A 19,091-nucleotide genomic window follows, 5' to 3' on the forward strand; every position below is an offset into this window, starting at 1 on the left:
ATTTGAATGTGAATGTGCGTATTTATCTACAGATAAGAAAGGTTAATCATGATCTGTCACAAATAATATCGAAATGAGGTCATTTTTATTATGACCTTAACATTCAAAGTTACAGAGAAGCATACTTGTTACTATGAAGCTATTTCAAAAGGCTCCTTTGGCAATAAGCTGTTGCGCAAACACATAAAACAAACAGTGAGTGGATAGGAAAAATCAAGGGGCATAACTCATTAATTACTCCATCAAGAGCAAAGTCAGTTATCAAGGGGCATAATTCATAATTTCTTTTACCAGAGTTAAGTCAGTTATCAAAGGGCATAATTTCTTTTACCAGAGTTAAGTCAGTTATCAAGAGGCATAACTCATTAATTACTATTACCAGGGTAATGTCAGTTATCAATAATTACTCGTACCAGAGAAGAGTAATCATAGTTCTGTGTATACAATATCTTTTTCAAGGTATGGCCAACACTTAAGCTTGACTTAATGACAAATCTGCTGATGACGTCAAGGCCTTTTTCAGCAAAATATAGATAAGCTAAAATAAGATGGGTTTGTCATACCAGGACGATGTGACCGGTTGAGATGTCCATGTTGGAGTTGACTGGCTCCTCTGACCTGAAATATTAAATAAATAACTATCATATGGGAGGGACAAAAAAAACAATGTGTAAAAAAAGAAAGAATGGAACTAATCTACGGCAAGCAAGGGATAAGGGGGTGATCTAAACAACTGGTTACTATGGAAAAAAGAAATGATAGAACGCTGCTAAATAAGATTTTCATCACAGTTGTACAGAGATTATGAATATGAACTATGGTCATTACAGGATGTGAGAAAAACTTATTTGACAAGAACATAGCATATTTGACACAGGGGGTAATCCATAGACAAAACATGTTTAACAGTTGATTTGACAGGGGTACTAATTTGAAGGCCAAGCATATTTAACAGGGGTAGCAATTTGAAGGCAAAATATTTTGAAAGGGGGAACAATTTGATGGCAAAGCATATTTGACAATGGTAGCAATTTAAAGGCAAATCATTTTTAACAGGGGAAGCAATTTGAAAGCCAAGCATATTTGACAGGAGTAGCAATTTGAAGACCAAGCATATTTGACAGGAGTAGCAATTTAAAGACCAAGCATATTTGACACGGGTAGCAATTTGAAGACCAAGCATATTTGACAGGGGTAGCAATTTGAAGGCCAAGCATATTTGACAGGAGTAGCAATTTAAAGGCAAATCATTTTTGACAGGGGGAGCAATTTGAAGGCCAAGCATATTTGACAGTGGTAGCAATTTGATGGCAAACCATATTTGACAATGGTAGCAATTTAAAGGCAAATCATTTTTGACAGGTGGAGCAATTTGAAGGCCAAGCATATTTGTCAGGGGATTAATTTGAAGGCATTGTATATTTGTCAGGGGGGGAGCATATTGAAGGCATTGAATATTTGACAAGGGGGGGGGCAATTTGAAGGCATTGCATATCTGTCAGGGTAAGCAATATGAGAGCATTGCATGTTTGTCAGGGTGAGCAATTTGAGGGCATTGCATATTTGTCAGGGTGAGCAATTTGAGGGCATTGCACATTTGTCAAGGTGGACCAATTTCAAGGCATGTTTTAAGTCAAGTCCAGTTACTTAAAATAAATTCTGCAAAATAAGGTGATAAGACCAATGAACATGCCCTCTGAATTTTTTTGTAATTTGTATTGAATAAAAGACAAATTTCTTATGTACAATACCCTGCCATGATTATGTGAAGACTAATAAAGGGGATATGAGAATCAATGAACATGAATGTTGAAAAGAATGATTCAAAAAATCTTGCAATTTTTACAAGTTCACATTTCAATCAAACAAAGTAGTTTTTGCCCTTTGGTCCTTCAAATGGGTACAAATACATTTTGCAATCAACCCATATCTGATTTTCAATATATCATTTTCAAGGGAGGCAATTTGGGAACAAAGCACATTTGGCATTGCCATTTATTAATTGATGTTCAAGTTTCATTAGAATAAGTTTACAAAGAGCCATAAATCTGTTGAAGTTATATATCCTATCTATAACTTGTCATGAAAGGATGTATTGTTATTGAGATTATTTTTAAAATATAGAGTTGAAGACTTCAATTGTTTCAAGTTATTAAAAACTAAACATAAAATATGGACAGACAGACGGACAGATGGACGGACGGACAGGCAGTGTTATACAACAGGGCACCTGGAGTTTTGTGTGGGGCCTAATAAGACAACAATGACAATACCAGGAACACAAGACAAATGCTCAAAAATATAGCTTACATACTGAAGTTTTGAGGGTTATATGTAAATTAATATAATAAAATGACCATATAAAGACAAGGCGTAAAACACATATATAGCATGCTATATATTTTTTTTTATTAAATTATCAATTACATGTTTTATGACCTTTTCCACTGTCGGATCAGCTGTTACACGTATAAACATTCTACTAAGTGAACATGTCTCATATATTTCTTACTGCGAGGAACTAATTCCCTCGGTATCTTGTTGAAAAGACGGATCCAGTCTTGTCAGGCAATTCGGCGATTATTGATGTCACGCTCTAACAACTACGAGGACTAAATCAATATGATTCTTTCACCGCGCAGATTGTGCACAGAATAACAAGTTATACACGAAAACCTGATTGGATAAAATACTACAAATTGCCGAGCCGATTTATTGAGTGATAAGTCTGGCAAGTCATGAGAATTTTACATTCATTACCACGGGATGAAGAGTTTCATTCGGAATAAAGAGCGATGCCAACCATCACTATCCGTTTTATCAATGATATATGGACTGTCGCAATGTTTCACTACATTATTATTATTAATATTCATGGCCCATGTCTTTTCTTGTGTAAGAATTTTCCATCTCAAACCTGTCAATTTTTTTTCCAGATTTCAGAATATTCCACTTTTTTTTTTTTAAATTTAGAAAAAACAATGCTTTTAGCACTGGTATTCCTCCTGTATTAGGTTCAGAATCTTGAAGCCTAGAGAAATTAGGTTTACTTGGTAAAAAATGTCATCTTTTGACTCATTTCTGCTGGCACGTTTCTGGCTCTGGGAAATGGGCATGTATAGGCAAAAATGGAATATTCATGAGAAATGGTTTTGTGTTTTAAAAGCCAAAAAACACTAATTTGAAGTGACAATAATCATCGCCAGGGAATTGGATTAAATTTGATAGTGATTGCATTTTATGTCAAGAATAGTTTGAATTTATTCTGAAGTCAGGACCTTCAAGTTTTATCTGTCAAAATTAAAGTCCACACAAGAATAGGGTTTCAAATCAATGGGAATTTGGTTGTGTTTTTTTAGCAATAGTAGCATTTTCATCAAAATACAAAATTGGCCTACAGATAAATATAGCACCTAGCAAGTGTCCACTCTCACATAAGTTTTATCCATTTTCTGTTAGCCTCTTCAATTGATTTTTTTAATTCTACAAACAAATAAAATGGACTTGGAAACATTTTTATCAAGAACTCTGGGAACGATTTTCTTCATAGAATGTTCTTCAGTACATGCAGCAGTTTGTACCTTGGAGAGATTTTCAGCAGTAGACACTCAAGAAAACCTCTGCTATGTACAAACACGCTCCTTCGAATCTGGATGAAAATTGGCGCACTGTTTATGACACTAATATGATAGTCCCCAAGCTAAAATTAACTAACTCACATTTTCAACCATAATGATAAAAACATGATATCAAATATCCACTATTAGAAACATGGCAAAAAATGAAGAGTAAATCAATGAGGAGACTGTGTAGCCAGATTCTTAAACTTTCTACCTAATCACTGGCCAGATAGCATAAGGCAAGTATGAGGCACCCCCCGGAGAATCATTAAGTTAATACCTTTTTTGCCAAGGCTCTTAACTCGTTGTCCCTGGAGGGCTATAGAAGCCAATGGCTTGCTGTTACATTCTACATCAATTCACCAGACGAGTCTAAAAGGACAGTTTTTATGAGTACAGATAGAAGAAAAAGACATGAATAAGCATCCACAATGTGCACCGAGCCACATTAAACAAAGACAGAAAGATTTATCATGTTCTTCATTGCTTGTTACATGAACATTGTTTGCAGGGTCTGACTTTTAAAAATTGTTTCACTATGTGAATGGTAGTGGTCTACAGAAAAAGTAGCAAAGTACAGCGAGGCCACACTGTAAAGTGAATGATCTGCGGAAGATATATTTTCCATGTTCGTATATCCATGATTGTGAACATTATGCTACATGAAAGTCGATCAAACAAATCATGTACAACATGTTCTATAAACAATTTGATTTCATCGCCGTGCACAACTATTTCAAGTTGGTTGACCCTGCCCTTAGCTCAGATATCCAGCTCATGTGCAGATTGGACAACAACCTACAGAAAAAAGACCCATTGTTTTGAACTCTACAAAGATATGTAACTGCATGACCTCCTCCACAATCTTCATGAAATTAAGTGACAAAAAATTTAAAAATACTTCACTGCCATTAGCAAACAAAGTGTGAACACAAATTTTTGTACGCAGCATTGCTTTCATGTTTAAAGCTGCACTCTTACAGATTGACCATTTTATCAACTTTTTTTATTTTTTGTCTTGGAAAGAGCAATATTTTGCGTTAATATCTGCAAACCAATGATATAAAATTGGTGACAAAAAGTCGGATCATAGCTTTTAATATTTCCGTTTGAAAATAAATGTTTTATGGCTTAAATCGTTTCTAACAGATTAAGAAAAATGCATAACACATCTATTTTTGAACTTAAATATAGAAATCTGCCATCTGATTTTCTGTCAGCAGTCTTATATATCTAGCTTCCATGGATTTTTGCAAAAATTGGCTCGTTCAAAGACAAAAAGAACAAAACACGTTCAATCTGTGAGAGTGCAGCTTTAAACCACTTTATAAGGACAAAAATTAATTAACAGCTCTGTAACACTTTTGTAACTTAATGATCAGACTCAATCTATATATGACATTTATGTCAATAACTGAAAATCGGAAAAAAATCAGTTGAAACAGTTCAGACATGATTCATCGAGCCACATGTGGTGAAGAGCATCGTAGAATTAATGGAAACATGATGTAAATGAAATGACAGAATGGGAATTCATCACTATCAACCTGCTGCAATCACTAATGGAAACAGTGTTATAAAATTGTTTGCTGAACATTTAAAATTTCTTGAAAATAAAATGAAATACAAATAAATGGCAAACTATGGATTGAAAAAAAAATCTTACAAAAATAGATTCTCAACAGAGCTACTTTTAAATCAGAGCTATGGGCCTTACTGTGTATGTTAATATTGTCTCTAGCAACAGCCAAGTTTCATATGGGTATCTTGAGCAGGTTTTAAGTTGTTGCCAAGGTGAAAGTTTCTGCACGACACCCTGCTGCAACGACACCTCCATTATTTGTTTAAAAACTGAGGAGCTCAACATTTTTCAATTGTTTATAATTATAGAATTATTAAAATGCAAAGGTATACAAATCATGGAATACTTTAAAAATCTGAATTCTGAATGCTGGGGAGTTTGGAAAAACTTGGTCACTCCAGGTCTGGTCCTAAATTAACACAACCTCCCTCCACCAGCTAAAACTATAAATTAAGTGTGAGCCTGTTTTAAATCCAGGCTTAATACCAAGGAAATCATACAATTTCCAATGTCCATAACTAAGGTTATTATTCGAAGTTTATATGAATTACATTTTTCTTTACGCTTTCTTCTCAATTCTGTCTGCAATATGTATGATTATGTGTTTTTCTTATGTCTAATTTGTTTATACACCTCTTCATTATATCTGCGTGCTCATGCATAATGCTGGTTTATTCCCATGGGTACGAGTCATTTAAATTAATCCTGTTTAAACCAAATGAATAATTTTTTGTCGTCATGTTCAAGATTTTTCTTCAATTTCCTTAAAAGCAAGTAATTTGCCTTAAGAACTATTTGATACTGAAAACGTTCACAATTCGACCATATAAGGAGAGTCTATTGATCCATGACATTCTTACATGACATTTATATTATGCCTGTTAAGTTTCTATCTAAAATATTGCATGATTCAAACATAGAAAGTGGACACTGGGAAACATGGGGATTACACATATTGAATTCTTGTTTTGTATCACACAGAAGCCTCATGCCTAAACACAAATCAACTTCAGCAATACTCCAAAAAATAAATGGGACATGTTTTGTCAAATTTAAATACTTTTGTGAAGAAAACTATTACAATATATATATATTTTTTTTAAATACTTAAAAATTTTGGTATGAAATAAAAGAAATACTACGTAAGTAGGTAGTCTGTGGGATTTGTAGCACTTTACGTTGCTTGCCTAGAGATACATTTTATAACTCTGCCTGGGATCTCGCGCGATATGGACTTTACGTTTACAACTTAATGTGATACCACCCCACATATTTACAAACTAACATAAGATTCCCTTGTTATTCAACCTCTTTGCAATGGTTAGATTATAGTTTGTCTACTGGCCCAGCCTCTCTTTAAATATACTGATTCACCTGATTAAAATCAATAACGGCTGACTGCTGATTTACGAAAATAAATGTATCGCAGATTTGAGAAATAATGCCATCTCATTCTACAAAATATAATTTCGAACACTTATAAGCCACTTTAGACGTTTTACATTAAATTTGACTGTGTTGAGTAGAGTTATCTTATTTGGGTAATTCCATCTGGTAATTCCATGAGCAATAGGAATGAGACATGGAACTGTATTTATAGATAGTCAATGGTTGGGTTTCCAGAGTTCCTAGAATATTATCCTATTCATTTTACTTACCAACTTGGAGGTAATCTCAGAACAACTGTTGTCTGTTTTCTAGTCCATGCCTTCATGGGCAACTGAGTAGTACCCGGAAATGTTTCTATCTAGACTTCTTTCAATGTTTGTTTTTTCTACTTACATCCTTTTGTAGTTGACCGACATTTAGAATGTTCAGTATAAGATTGAGACACAAGTTGTTATGCATGTCGTCCATCACCTTAGTAACGCTGTGTTCTGTATGGCAACAAATGAAAGGAAAACAAAAATATTTTGATTTGAAAATTTGCCCCCAAGAGTTTTAAAATTTTGAGCAAAGAGTTTTCTCTTGTTCTGTGTTGAGCAGATTAAAGCCAACAATCCCCTTTATGATGAAAATGACAAAAACATGCTGAATCCCAGATTGTGAAATTCTTTTTCCCTTCCCCGTGGCTCAAAGCTTCCTAGTAACAATTGAGTCATCCAACCCCCCTTGATGTGAATTGATTTTCAAATTGTGTATCGATGGGTGACAGCAAAAACGATTCAACTGACACTGCAAATAGAAGCAGTCAGAATGTTTTTGTTTTCCCCTCGTTGCTACGGTCGCACCATAGAGTTATTTTCACTAACTCTGTGATCACATTAATGCACGCTCGATTGGCTACAGGGGAGAGATTTTGAAAACTTTATCAAATTATTGAATAATTTTCTCAATACACTGGTTCCCCTATCATTAGAGGCAATTCAAGTTTGTAAATTTGATAATATTAGGTTACATGAACATCATATTCTGATGTCGGCAGGAAATCCATGGAACTATTAAAGTCTGATGTCAGCAAATTGATGAAAATATAACAATACTAGATTAATAATTGTAAAATAATGTCATTTGTCCTCAAAATGTCACTGAAATACCTTGTCAGGAAAAGTCACTTTATAAATTCTTCATAAAATCATTTCATAAAATAATTTTCGTCAAAAGCTTCTTCTCCATTTTTTTTCAAGACATTTGCATTTCTCTCATGAACTATATTCTTTTTTCACCGAAAATGAGGCAAATCAAATCCATGACAACATTAGCATATCAAAATCACAGTTTTCAACAATCTATCGCTTATAACGCTTGATAATTTCTCAGAAACACAATGTCTGCCATTATAGCAACGCAAAGAAAACTGTCCACAATAATTTCATAATGTTTCGCTTCACCCCTCTAAATCTGTCCACTGTTTTTTCTGCAAAAATCTCAGAATAGTTTTACCACCATTATCATTTTCGCCCCCTCATTTTGACATTTGGTTATTGTTTCGTGACAATTTCCTATACAGGAGACTTGGTAAGGTTTAGAAGGTGCATGTCATCTGAAGCTAAGATCTAACTTTACAAAGGATTGAAATCTTACATGTAGATTTTCTTTAAGATTGCCACCAGCAAGGTATTAGAAGAAATCAATTAATTTCATCACATACGGCTTCTTAATCCAGAACAGTCTTCTATATTGGCTTATTACTTGAAGTGATATTTTTTCCTACTTGATTATGCCTCAGACGTCTGTATGGAACAGCAAGTGAATATAAATTGCTGTTATATATTAGTGTTATTCGGAGGAATGCTTTGCAATTTGAGTGATCGTCCTACTAGACAACTAACTTGAAATTATGCACACTTTGCACTGATGAATTTTGTTATTTGTGTGTACGCAATAAATATAATAGTTATTAGATTTAAACCAATTCCCTGTGATATAAGCCACAGTTTTCTCTAACAAATAAAGTTTCCCATTCCATATTAAAGTTTCTGGAATAACATGCAGCATTTAAACAGAGTCTGGCAAGTCTAAACATATTATATGGCCAAAATGCACGTCTTGAAGTCCTCAGTCTAAAATTCCAGCTTAAAACATACATAAATATTAGCCAAGAAATATTTTCATGTCAATTCCTAATAGCTTAAGTCAGTTCCTAACTTTTAAATCAATTTTTAACTTCAGTCAATTCCTAACTCCTAGCTTCAGTTAATTCCTAACTTCAGTCAATTCCTTACTTCAGTTAATTCCTAACTTCATTCAATTCCTAACTCCTAGCTTCAGTTAATTCCTAACTTCAGTCAATTCCTTACTTCAGTTAATTCCTTACTTCAGTTGATTCTTAACTTCAGTCAACTCCTTACTTCAGTCAACTCCTATTTCATATCAGTCAACTCCTAACTTCAGCCTATTCTTAACTTCAGTCAACTTTTAACTTCAGTCAACTCCTAACTTCAGTCACCTCCTAACTTCAGTCAACTCCTAACTTCAGTCAACTTCAGTGAACTACTAACTTCAGTGATCTCCTAACTTCAGTGAACTCCTTACTTCAGTGAACTCCTTACTTCAATGAACTCCTTACTTCAGTCAACTCATAATTTCAGTCAACTCCTAACTTCAGCCAACTCCTAACTTTAGTCAACTCCTAACTTCAGTAAATTCCTAGTCAATTCATAACTTCAGCTAACTCCTTACTTCAGTCAAAATTCCTAACTTCAGTCAACTCCTAACTTCAGTCAATTCCTAACTTCAGTTAACTCCTCACTTCAGTTAACTCCTTACTTCAGTCAACTCCTAACTTCAGTCAATTCCTAACTTCAGTTAACTCCTAATTTCAGTAAACTCCTTACTTCAGTCAATTCCTAACTTCAGTCAATTCCTAACTTCAGTCAATTCCTAACTTCAGTTAACTCCTAACTTCAGTCAACTCCTAACTTCAGTCAATTCCTAACTTCAGTCAACTCCTAACTTCAGTCAATTCCTAACTTCAGTCAACTCCTAACTTCAGTCAACTCCTAACTTCAGTCAACTCCTAACTTTATTTACTTTAATTACTTGATATGTTTTTAAATACAATTCTTCACTATTTAATATACAAGCCCTGCAGTGGATTTAGGAGAACCATTTAGTATTGCTCATTCAAAAACGGGAAGGAAATTGGAATTTGTTTACGTAACATGCAAAGGTGGTGGGGATTTAACATAGAGCGATGGAGTGAGGGGTAGGGGTTTTAAACGCTGAAATGATATTAAGGTTCATAGGTATGCATATATTGAACATGTTCACACTTACACTTGCTTAATTAAGGCTTTCCTGACATTACTATAAAATGAGGAAACAAATTAAAACAAGGAAAATTCACAAATTAAAATTTATACTTTTAATTTGAATGCATTATCATGTTTAGCTCATTTGACTTAAATGATCAAAACCAAATAAAAAGCATATGATATGGGTACACCTAAAAATAGTAGCCTTTATAAATGTTTTTATTAATCAATAGCTACATGACCATAAATTCCCCAATTAAACAAGTGCTAAAATATTGCTTATATTCTTTTGAATGAGTTAAACATGATAATTATTGCATCAACCGATATAAGGGGCCTTTAATATTGTGTTATATAGAAACACAAAAGCCAATCATATCAAAAGAAAGTTCTTATTTACATTATTTTTGCTACCAAATATAAGAAGTATAGAAAAGGTTTACTAAATGAGGAGAGCATACCTTTTTAGTAGGGTTAATGTATAAAACCTCCATTTTCTAAGAAAGAACAACATTCTAATAACCAACTGTGGCAACTGGACAGAAGCTGATGGGACAAAATGCTATATATACTACTGAGAAACGCCTACATGTATAACAGTGAGCTAAACTGATATGAGTGATGTGGTCAGTGAGGTGTGGATGTCCAACCAAGACGTCTCCAGTTAGGTTCCTTCCAAGGCCACTTTCTTATGGCCTCTCAAAAATGACACAGGTTTTATTTTTTACCAAGGAAACAGACCCAAACCTTGTACATACTGGCTTATAGCTGTAATTACAGGACAGTACATACTGGCTTATAGCTGTAATTACAGGACAGTACATACTGGCTTATAGCTGTAATTACAGGACAGTACATACTGGCTTATAGCTGTAATTACAGGACAGTACATACTGGCTTATAGCTGTAATTACAGGACAGTACATACTGGCTTATAGCTGTAATTACAGGAAAACAGTGTTAGTTTTCAAGCTGGAAATTTAACAGACTTAATACATGTTACCAAAATATGCAATTTCTGCATATTTCCAATAAAGCTTAAATAATCTGGTATAAACCGTCCATAATTCTGATAACCACCACAGACAGACTTACCATGAGGACGTGCTGCTCCGACTAGACGGGCTGCGAACCTGGGCCTCTGACACACTGCCGACGCGTGAGGCTGCTGTATGCAGTGGCTCTGGCTTCTCAGACGACTTACTCTGCATCCTCTGGCGACACAAGTCCTACAAAATATTAAAATTTAAAGCATTACGTTTTGATTGATTAGATAGAAGTAATTGATCATAAAATATTGGACACACTTCTGAAGCAAGATGCCTGGGGCTCGGGCTTCACTGTAGACTTGCTCTGTATCATTTTTGGGTCCAGGTCTTAGTTTAAAGCATTATGTTTTGATTAATAATTAGAAGACATGTTGCGGACAGGTTGTGATTACTCGGTGTGCAGGGGGCTTCTTTCCTTGCCAACAAATTGCCCTGCATCCCATAGCAACAAAGGTCCTAAAAATGATTTTAGAGCATCATGTTTCTGAAGAGAAATATGTTTCTATTATGTGGAACATAAAACTTGGTTGTTGACAGCGATACCAAATTTGCTGTTGACAGCGATACCAGTGTGTGCAGTCGTGAGGCTAAAGGTTACTAACGACTTGCTCTGCTGTCCTCTGACAACACAGGTCCGTTAACATCAGTGTTTTTTTCTGACCAATTTGAGGCCGAAATTCAGCTCAATCCCCCCCCCCCCATTTAATGTTCCATTTGTATCTAATCTTTTCATACATGATGTTAAGCCTTGGATATATGAGGAACTTCAACATCACACCAATCATTACTCTTTTAAAAAACATAGAATAAGAAATTAAAGGAAGAACCCACATCTCTCGGGACAATGTTTGTACAAGAAACAAATCACAAAAGGTTACCCTATTTAAATAGCCCTAACACATAAAAATCTTAACCTAAGAAAACAGGAAGGATTAAGTAACTTGAAAATTAGACATAAAATATGAAGATATCAGCTGGGATAAGCGAAAATCCAAAAATGGCCATAAATTTACACACTAAGCCCCATCCTCTCCTCTCAGGAGACTATAAGCATAAGAAAATGTTTTCTCGTTGCCTGTGGATACCAGAGTTGCAGTTAAACACGGGGATAGCGACAAGAATGCCCCATAATGGACCCGTGACATCTGCAACTGACAACCACTCCAGCTCAGACTACAAATGAGGGTGGGAATCTTGCCCTGTAATTACCAGCAAGTGATTAGGAAGAAAGAAGATTCTTAGAAGTCATGGGATTTCCAAGAGAAAGTATTTAAGGATTTTTTATAAAGCTGCAAAGACGGCTTTCAGTGATGAGCATCTTGAAAGGGAACTTTCGTTTTTCTCTCCACCATGTCTTAAAAAAATCTGCTTAGAGGACACTGCACTTTTGAAGATAAATGATGAAAATCCAGTGAAGATTTTGCATCTGTGAAGATAATGCATCTGTTAAGATTATAATGCATCTGTAAAGATTCATGCATCTATCAGTCAATATACTTCAATGCTGATTGTAACAATACTGCATAAATCCTAAAATAAAATATTAAATGTTTCCTCTCCCATGAACACCACTGAAAAATGGCCACATCCAAACAATTTTATTGCTAAAAATCTAACAATATATTTTTAGAATTTGTACTGTACAGCTAGGAATAAATTTGCTTTGTTTTATTTATTGACGCTAGCTTCACCCGGTTAACATGGAATCATCATATAAATGTTTTTGCTTTTTACTCGCTTGATGTACACAATATCTTCTATAGCCAGCCATGATGTGCATTTTGTGCCCACAATCCCCATTCACAGAATATATAAGTGAGAAATAAGCAACTCTGACTAAGAAAGTCAAGAACTTAAGTCACAAATTCAGTCCCAGGTGACAATTAAAATAAATGGAATCACTTTAAGGTGCAGCATATCTCAATTTACAGAAATGAAATGTTTTGTAAGTACATCAATTTCCAGTTCCCATTTTAATCTAACATTGTGTCTTTGAAAGACAGAACTGCACTTTGCTATAATAAAAAAAAACTTTGGTAATAAATTCATTTTAAGGTTCGGCCAGACCAGTGTCAAAGTTGCAGTTACTGCCGAGCTTGAGGGAGTAGTGTGTACGGTAAATAACCATTAAGTGCGAGTGTTGAACAACATGCCCATGTTTGGTATTTTAAAAAAGATTGTTAAAAAAAATGAGCCATATTATCAACACACGAATCATTCGACTGCTTTTTCGAATAAATATGTCTGAGTAGATATATCAATCTTTTTTGAAACTTTATTGGTAAGGTTTTGAAATGCTGATCTGATTTTGCTGTTAAAGCAGCACTCTCACAGATTTTCCATTTCTACAACTTTTTTATTTTTTGTCTTGGAAAGGGCAATTTTTGTGTGTAAATATCTGTAAACCAATGATATAAGATTGCTGACAAAAAACCGGATCGTAGATTTTAATATTTCCGTTTGAAAAATAATGTTTTATGGCTTAAACCGTTACTAACTGTTTAAGAAAAATGCATAAAACATCATTTTTTTAACTAAAATATAAATATCTGCGATCTAATTTTTGTCAGCAGTTTTATATAACTGGTTTCCATGGATTCTTGCAAAAATTGGCTCGTTCCAAGACAAAAAATAAAAAAATGTTCAAAATGTTCAATCTGTGAGAGTGCAGCTTTAAAATGTTCAATTAAAATGATAACACGGACATAATGTTTAACTGAAGATCTTGAACTTAGTATATTTCATTGTACACTTCAGTTTTTGTTTTTGACTGAAAAAGGGGCTGCTATTCGGCTCCATTTACAATCCCCCAAAATATACTTTCTTCACAAAATTTGACTCAAAACTCACAATCAAATTTTTTTTATTATTTTTTTTATGAGCTCTTAATGTGGCAACTAGTACAGTTTTGTTTAAATGTATTCCTAATCTCTCTATTTCTTATTCTTCAACTTCCTTATCTTAAAGTGCCTTTGCGTTGTTTCCTTGTTTGGGATATACTATCGTTAACACACAGTTTTTGGGCATTTTGTCGCTGTTTCCAAAATTCTGAGGGACCTGGCCCCTAAAGATTCACAAAAAGTTGGTGGGAACACACTGCACTATAGTTGAAACAAATGGCCCCAGTATGTTCATTCCTACTACCACATGTTTTTTTAATTTCAAGTCCAGTCAAGAATGTTATGACATTAAAACAGATTTAGTGTAGTGGATTCCTCTTTATTCATCTGATTTGTTGTTCTTGAAAAAATATGTTCACAACTGATTCCAAATTCATTCCAAATAAACACTGACTTCTAGTCTTGAAGTTGTCATTTTTTTATTTCTCTAAATACTGACCCACACTAAATCTTCTTGGGTAGTGGAAGGGGAAACAAAGAATATGGCCCCAATATTTAATAGAATAGAAGAAGCCCGACATTGGTAGAAAAGCAGAGATGAGACTTACACATCGTCTGGACCCTTAAAGTAAGTTAGAAAATGTGCTCTACTCAGTGTTTTTTCCTTCCCTTTAATTTGTGTCTGGAAGGGTGACAACTAGCTCTAGTTACGACCGTCTACTCTCCTGCTAATAGCTTTATGTTGACAGTATTTCCAGGCTGTAGGCTAGTTCTAGGACATTTATTGCTATGGTCAGATTGACACACAAATTTGGTATTGTAGACCAGCGGCTGCATGATTAACAATACTAGTGAGTTTCGTACTATCAGAACATTTTAACGGGTAGATCTGCATTCTTAAAAATCTTTTAACTAGCTACAAAGCCAATCCTAGCATTCCAGTCCTGAGATATCAACAGAAGTGGTTCCAGGAGTTGGCATTAGACATAGCACAATTTTGACAATTGCACCCCTAAACCAAGAGCCAAATATGTAGGTAAAGGGGACTTGGGTAAACCCTAAGACATTTTTGGATATTGGTGGTCTGAATTGGTGGGTTCGGGTGTATACTATTTGTTTTTCTCTGACATTGGACATTTTTAGCAAGGAAAAAAATCTGAGATTGAAACCATCACAATGTTTTAAGACGATGCATAATCTGGCAAGAATTTGTGTGTCAAACGTTTTATGAGTACCTTACCGACAGCTTTCATGTAGGTGCATACAATAAACCATCCATTACGCCAAATGTACATCTGGAAATCTAGATCTTAACATCCTAATTATGGAGGGATTACCTTGTCAATTTACTCCTCCAACACAACACGTTTCAGTTTATTTCATACAAAAAAATAGGATTACAGAGATGAAAAGCATACAGTTTGTCAACACTAATTTGAATGGCATGATCCATGCCTTAGTGACAAGTTGTATATGAAAATATAAGTAATCTAGCACTATTTAAGAATGTGAAACTAAGCAAACAAAAAACTGTTAAAAATCTTTTAGCACAATGCAATCTGTAAATGACGGGGAGGAAAAGTAATATTGCAGGATCACTCTACTAATACTATTACATTTCACACAGTGTGGACATGATGTCCATTGCCATGACAACCAGCAAAACTAAAGAAACATGATCCTGACTTTGCACTGAATGATTCGGTCAGGAAATATATGTACTTTTATTTTTTTTCAGAGTATTTTGAGACAGACAGTACAAAACCTGACAGACACAGATAGCAGGAAACATTGCAAGAACACTTGTGCATTCTCTAAACAAAAAAATATTCTTGTTGCATTTTTTCAATTTCCAAATTCAAATTTTATGTTACACTACAATGTAAGCCTTTTATAATAAATTATTACTACTTCAATGGGTTAAGTGGCTTATATTGTGGCAGTCTTTTTTCTGAACTTATTTCCTATCTTGCAGACTTTATCACATAATCTTGTCATATCTTATCTGGGTTTATCTGGTCATATTCACACACCTGGTAGTCTTTGGAAGCTGCATCGTTGGTCTCCTGTGTAGACGTGATCTGTTGGAGTTTGTCCTTGGAGCGGGAATTGCGCCGGATCAGGTACACGACGACCACCGCTAGCAGGATCCCGGCAATACAGCCACACAGCACGAACGTCAGCACAAAGTAGCGATCATCGTGGGACTTGTACTCAACCTCCGTCTGAAATATTACAAAGGAAGTGTTAGGTTACAGTATACTATTACTCATTGTCATTTGCTATCAGCACAAAATGAGAGAATTAAGTAGTGAATATGGAGATATTCAACCATTATCTGAAGTAAAGGAAACTGTAGTTTGAATTATAATGTCAGTCAACATCTTCTGTTTAATTTTCACAGAACAAATATCAGCAACTAGAGCTTCTTGATCTGGAGTTTAACTCCATCTAAACTACACACAGTCCAGCTCTGGTGTTCATTATGTGAAACTTGTTCATATCAGTTCTGATGAGATTCTTGCATTACTCCATATTTGGCACTAGTTCTATGGATCACTGTTACAATGCCATGGTTACAGCTACAGTTTTTTTGTGTGTGTGCTGGTGTATGGCACTGACACCCAGACCTAAGTTAAATGTCCCTCCCAGAAGACAGTTAATTCTTTAAGTGGCAAGCTGGGACCTGCCTCCCCTGGGGTGACAGTCAATTGTCTTACCAGTAGATTACTAATACAACACAACTTGTCCTATGCAATGGCAATGAGCGTAGATCATAAAAAATTGAAAATGATTTATTCTTCGTAAAGTCTGTTCTGGGTAAAAGCATTTTCAATATTTTCATATCCTATGATTACTTGAGGTATATAGTATCAGAGTGGTCAAGAAAAGAAAATTGAGATAAAAATAATTCTGCTGATTAAAACTTGCCTATAATTCCATCTCCCTTGAATTTTGATCCTTTATGCTTTATAAACTATAGCCAAGAAAATGTCTTTATTTTTGAAAAAGTAATTAAAACAATGCTTAAATTATGTCATATAATAACGGGTGACCCTTTAAATTACACTTAATTAATACATTGACATAATTATGTTTAAAACACCAACATATTGCATTACAATAAAAAGTATTCTTACAGGTGCATTTAATAAAAGAAAATGTTGTAAGCTGTATTTATAACAAGTTCTAAAAATAATAATATTGTTTTTAAAATTAAAAAAAAAAGTAGTGATATATAACTGATACATGAACGCTCTGTATTTTTATCAAAACAGTTTTTTTTCTAGTTATTATATTTTTCACATCTTTTCCAAATCAATTATGGGCCTAAATTATCACCATAAAATGTTATTAAAAATTAACAACTACAATTTATTTTGATTAAATATACTGCAAAAGATTTTAATTTTCATGAAGAAAATAAAAAGATTTAAAACAAAATATTCAATACAAAATAACATCCATTTAGCAAATAAGAGAAAACAAAATTAATAATTAATAATTGTTTATTAATAAAAATGTTTTTAGAAAATATATCAATTCAATTTTCTTCAAATTCTTTCTTAATTTAAAAAAATAAAAAACTTGTTCAAATAATATACAAATGCAATTACATACCTATGTATTGTACATGCACATTTATATGTGGTCTATTTCATTGGAACATAAAATGTCCTCCACTACAGCTGAGCTCCGCATTGCAGTGTGAATAACTGAAAACTGTCTCTGCCCATATCACAATTCTATAAATCTTCGCGAGATCTAACCTGCAGTCCACGGCTAACTCTCAACAACCTGACAACCCGTTAAAATGCCTTCCCCTTAAAGCCTACAAGTCGCGTGCTCGGAGTGGAGGCCCCCTCGTAGTGTATATTTCAGTGTGTTTCACTGTGCCGTTAACATTTATTGATTGTCAACCTCTTGGCTAATGACAGATTGGTTGCCATGGTAACCAAATTCAGCTGCCTTGTAGGCATTTTATCATATTTAGAAGATAGCGAGGAATCAGTGAAAAATCTCTGCACGTAAATTTACGGACTGCAATACCACATTATGCAACACCCTGAAAAATTAATCCATGTTCAGTAAACATACAAGTATTTTTTAGTATGAGCATTGCTCAAAGTGGTCCTGATCAGGAACAGAGTATTGACGATCCTGTCACCATGCAACGTTATTCGCTGCCAAATATTCGACACTGATAGGTTGAAGACAATTGGCCTAGACAATCACATTACAATCATTGACTGCAGGAAACAAACCTCGCGAATGCAGCTGTCGGGCACGCTGTCTTCAATTTAAATCAAGCGCTAAGTATGGTTTCCTTTTCTTGCAACATTGTGTTTTAATAAGATATTGTTACATGTACATTTCCAAAAAATGTCCATATTTTTTAATGGCTATTATAATGCCATCTATGTTGTGTGTTTTTCATTCCTTTTTTTTATTCCGTTGCTTTCATCTGAAGAAGAATAAAAGCGGCAATGTGTTGTGAGAGTGGGAGTCTGTCTTATTCTAGATGTGTTGTGGAAGTGGAAGTCTGTCTTATTCTAGATGTGTTGTGGAAGTGGGAGTCTGTCTTATTCTAGATGTGTTGTGGAAGTGGGAGTCTGTCTTATTCTAGATGTGTTGTGAGAGTGGGAGTCTGTCTTATTCTAGATGTGTTGTGGAAGTGGCAGTCTGTCTTATTCTAGATGTGTTGTGAGAGTGGGAGTCTGTCTTATTCTAGATGTGTTGTGAGAGTGGGAGTCTGTCTTATTCTAGATGTGTTGTGGAAGTGGCAGTCTGTCTTATTCTAGATGTGTTGTGAGAGTGGGAGTCTGTCTTATTCTAGATGTGTTGTGGAAGTGGGAGTCTGTCTTATTCTAGATGTGTTGTGAGAGTGGGAGTCTGTCTTATTCTAGATGTGTTGTGGAAGTGGGAGTCTGTCTTATTCTAGATGTGTTGTGAGAGTGGGAGTCTGTCTTCTTCTAGATGTGTTGTGGAAGTGGGAGTCTGTATTATTCTAGATGTGTTGTGGAAGTGGGAGTCTGTCTTATTCTAGATGTGTTGTGGAAGTGGGAGTCTGTCTTATTCTAGATGTGTTGTGGAAGTGGGAGTCTGTCTTATTCTAGATGTGTTGTGGAAGTGGGAGTCTGTCTTATTCTATATGTGTTGTGGAAGTGGGAGTCTGTCTTATTCTAGATGTGTTGTGGAAGTGGGAGTCTGTCTTATTCTAGATGTGTTGTGGAAGTGGGAGTCTGTCTTATTCTAGATGTGTTGTGGAAGTGGGAGTCTGTCTTATTCTAGATGTGTTGTGA

General features: G+C 34.8%; 1 protein-coding gene across 2 annotated transcripts in view; it reads right to left on the minus strand.

Moving 5' to 3' along the window:
* LOC128234661 (receptor-type tyrosine-protein phosphatase N2-like) overlaps window positions 1-19,091 on the minus strand; it is a 150,350-nt gene that overhangs the window by 34,871 nt on the left and 96,388 nt on the right. For both annotated transcript variants that reach the window (XM_052949047.1, XM_052949038.1), the window contains exons 11-13: window positions 15,822-16,013; window positions 10,995-11,128; window positions 564-618 (exon numbers count right to left, since the gene is read on the minus strand). In XM_052949047.1, coding sequence (XP_052805007.1) covers window positions 564-618; window positions 10,995-11,128; window positions 15,822-16,013 — 381 coding nt within the window. The remainder of the gene's footprint in view (window positions 1-563; window positions 619-10,994; window positions 11,129-15,821; window positions 16,014-19,091) is intronic.

Source organism: Mya arenaria, chromosome 1 (assembly GCF_026914265.1).
Source record: "Mya arenaria isolate MELC-2E11 chromosome 1, ASM2691426v1".
Classification (NCBI taxonomy): domain Eukaryota; kingdom Metazoa; phylum Mollusca; class Bivalvia; order Myida; family Myidae; genus Mya; species Mya arenaria.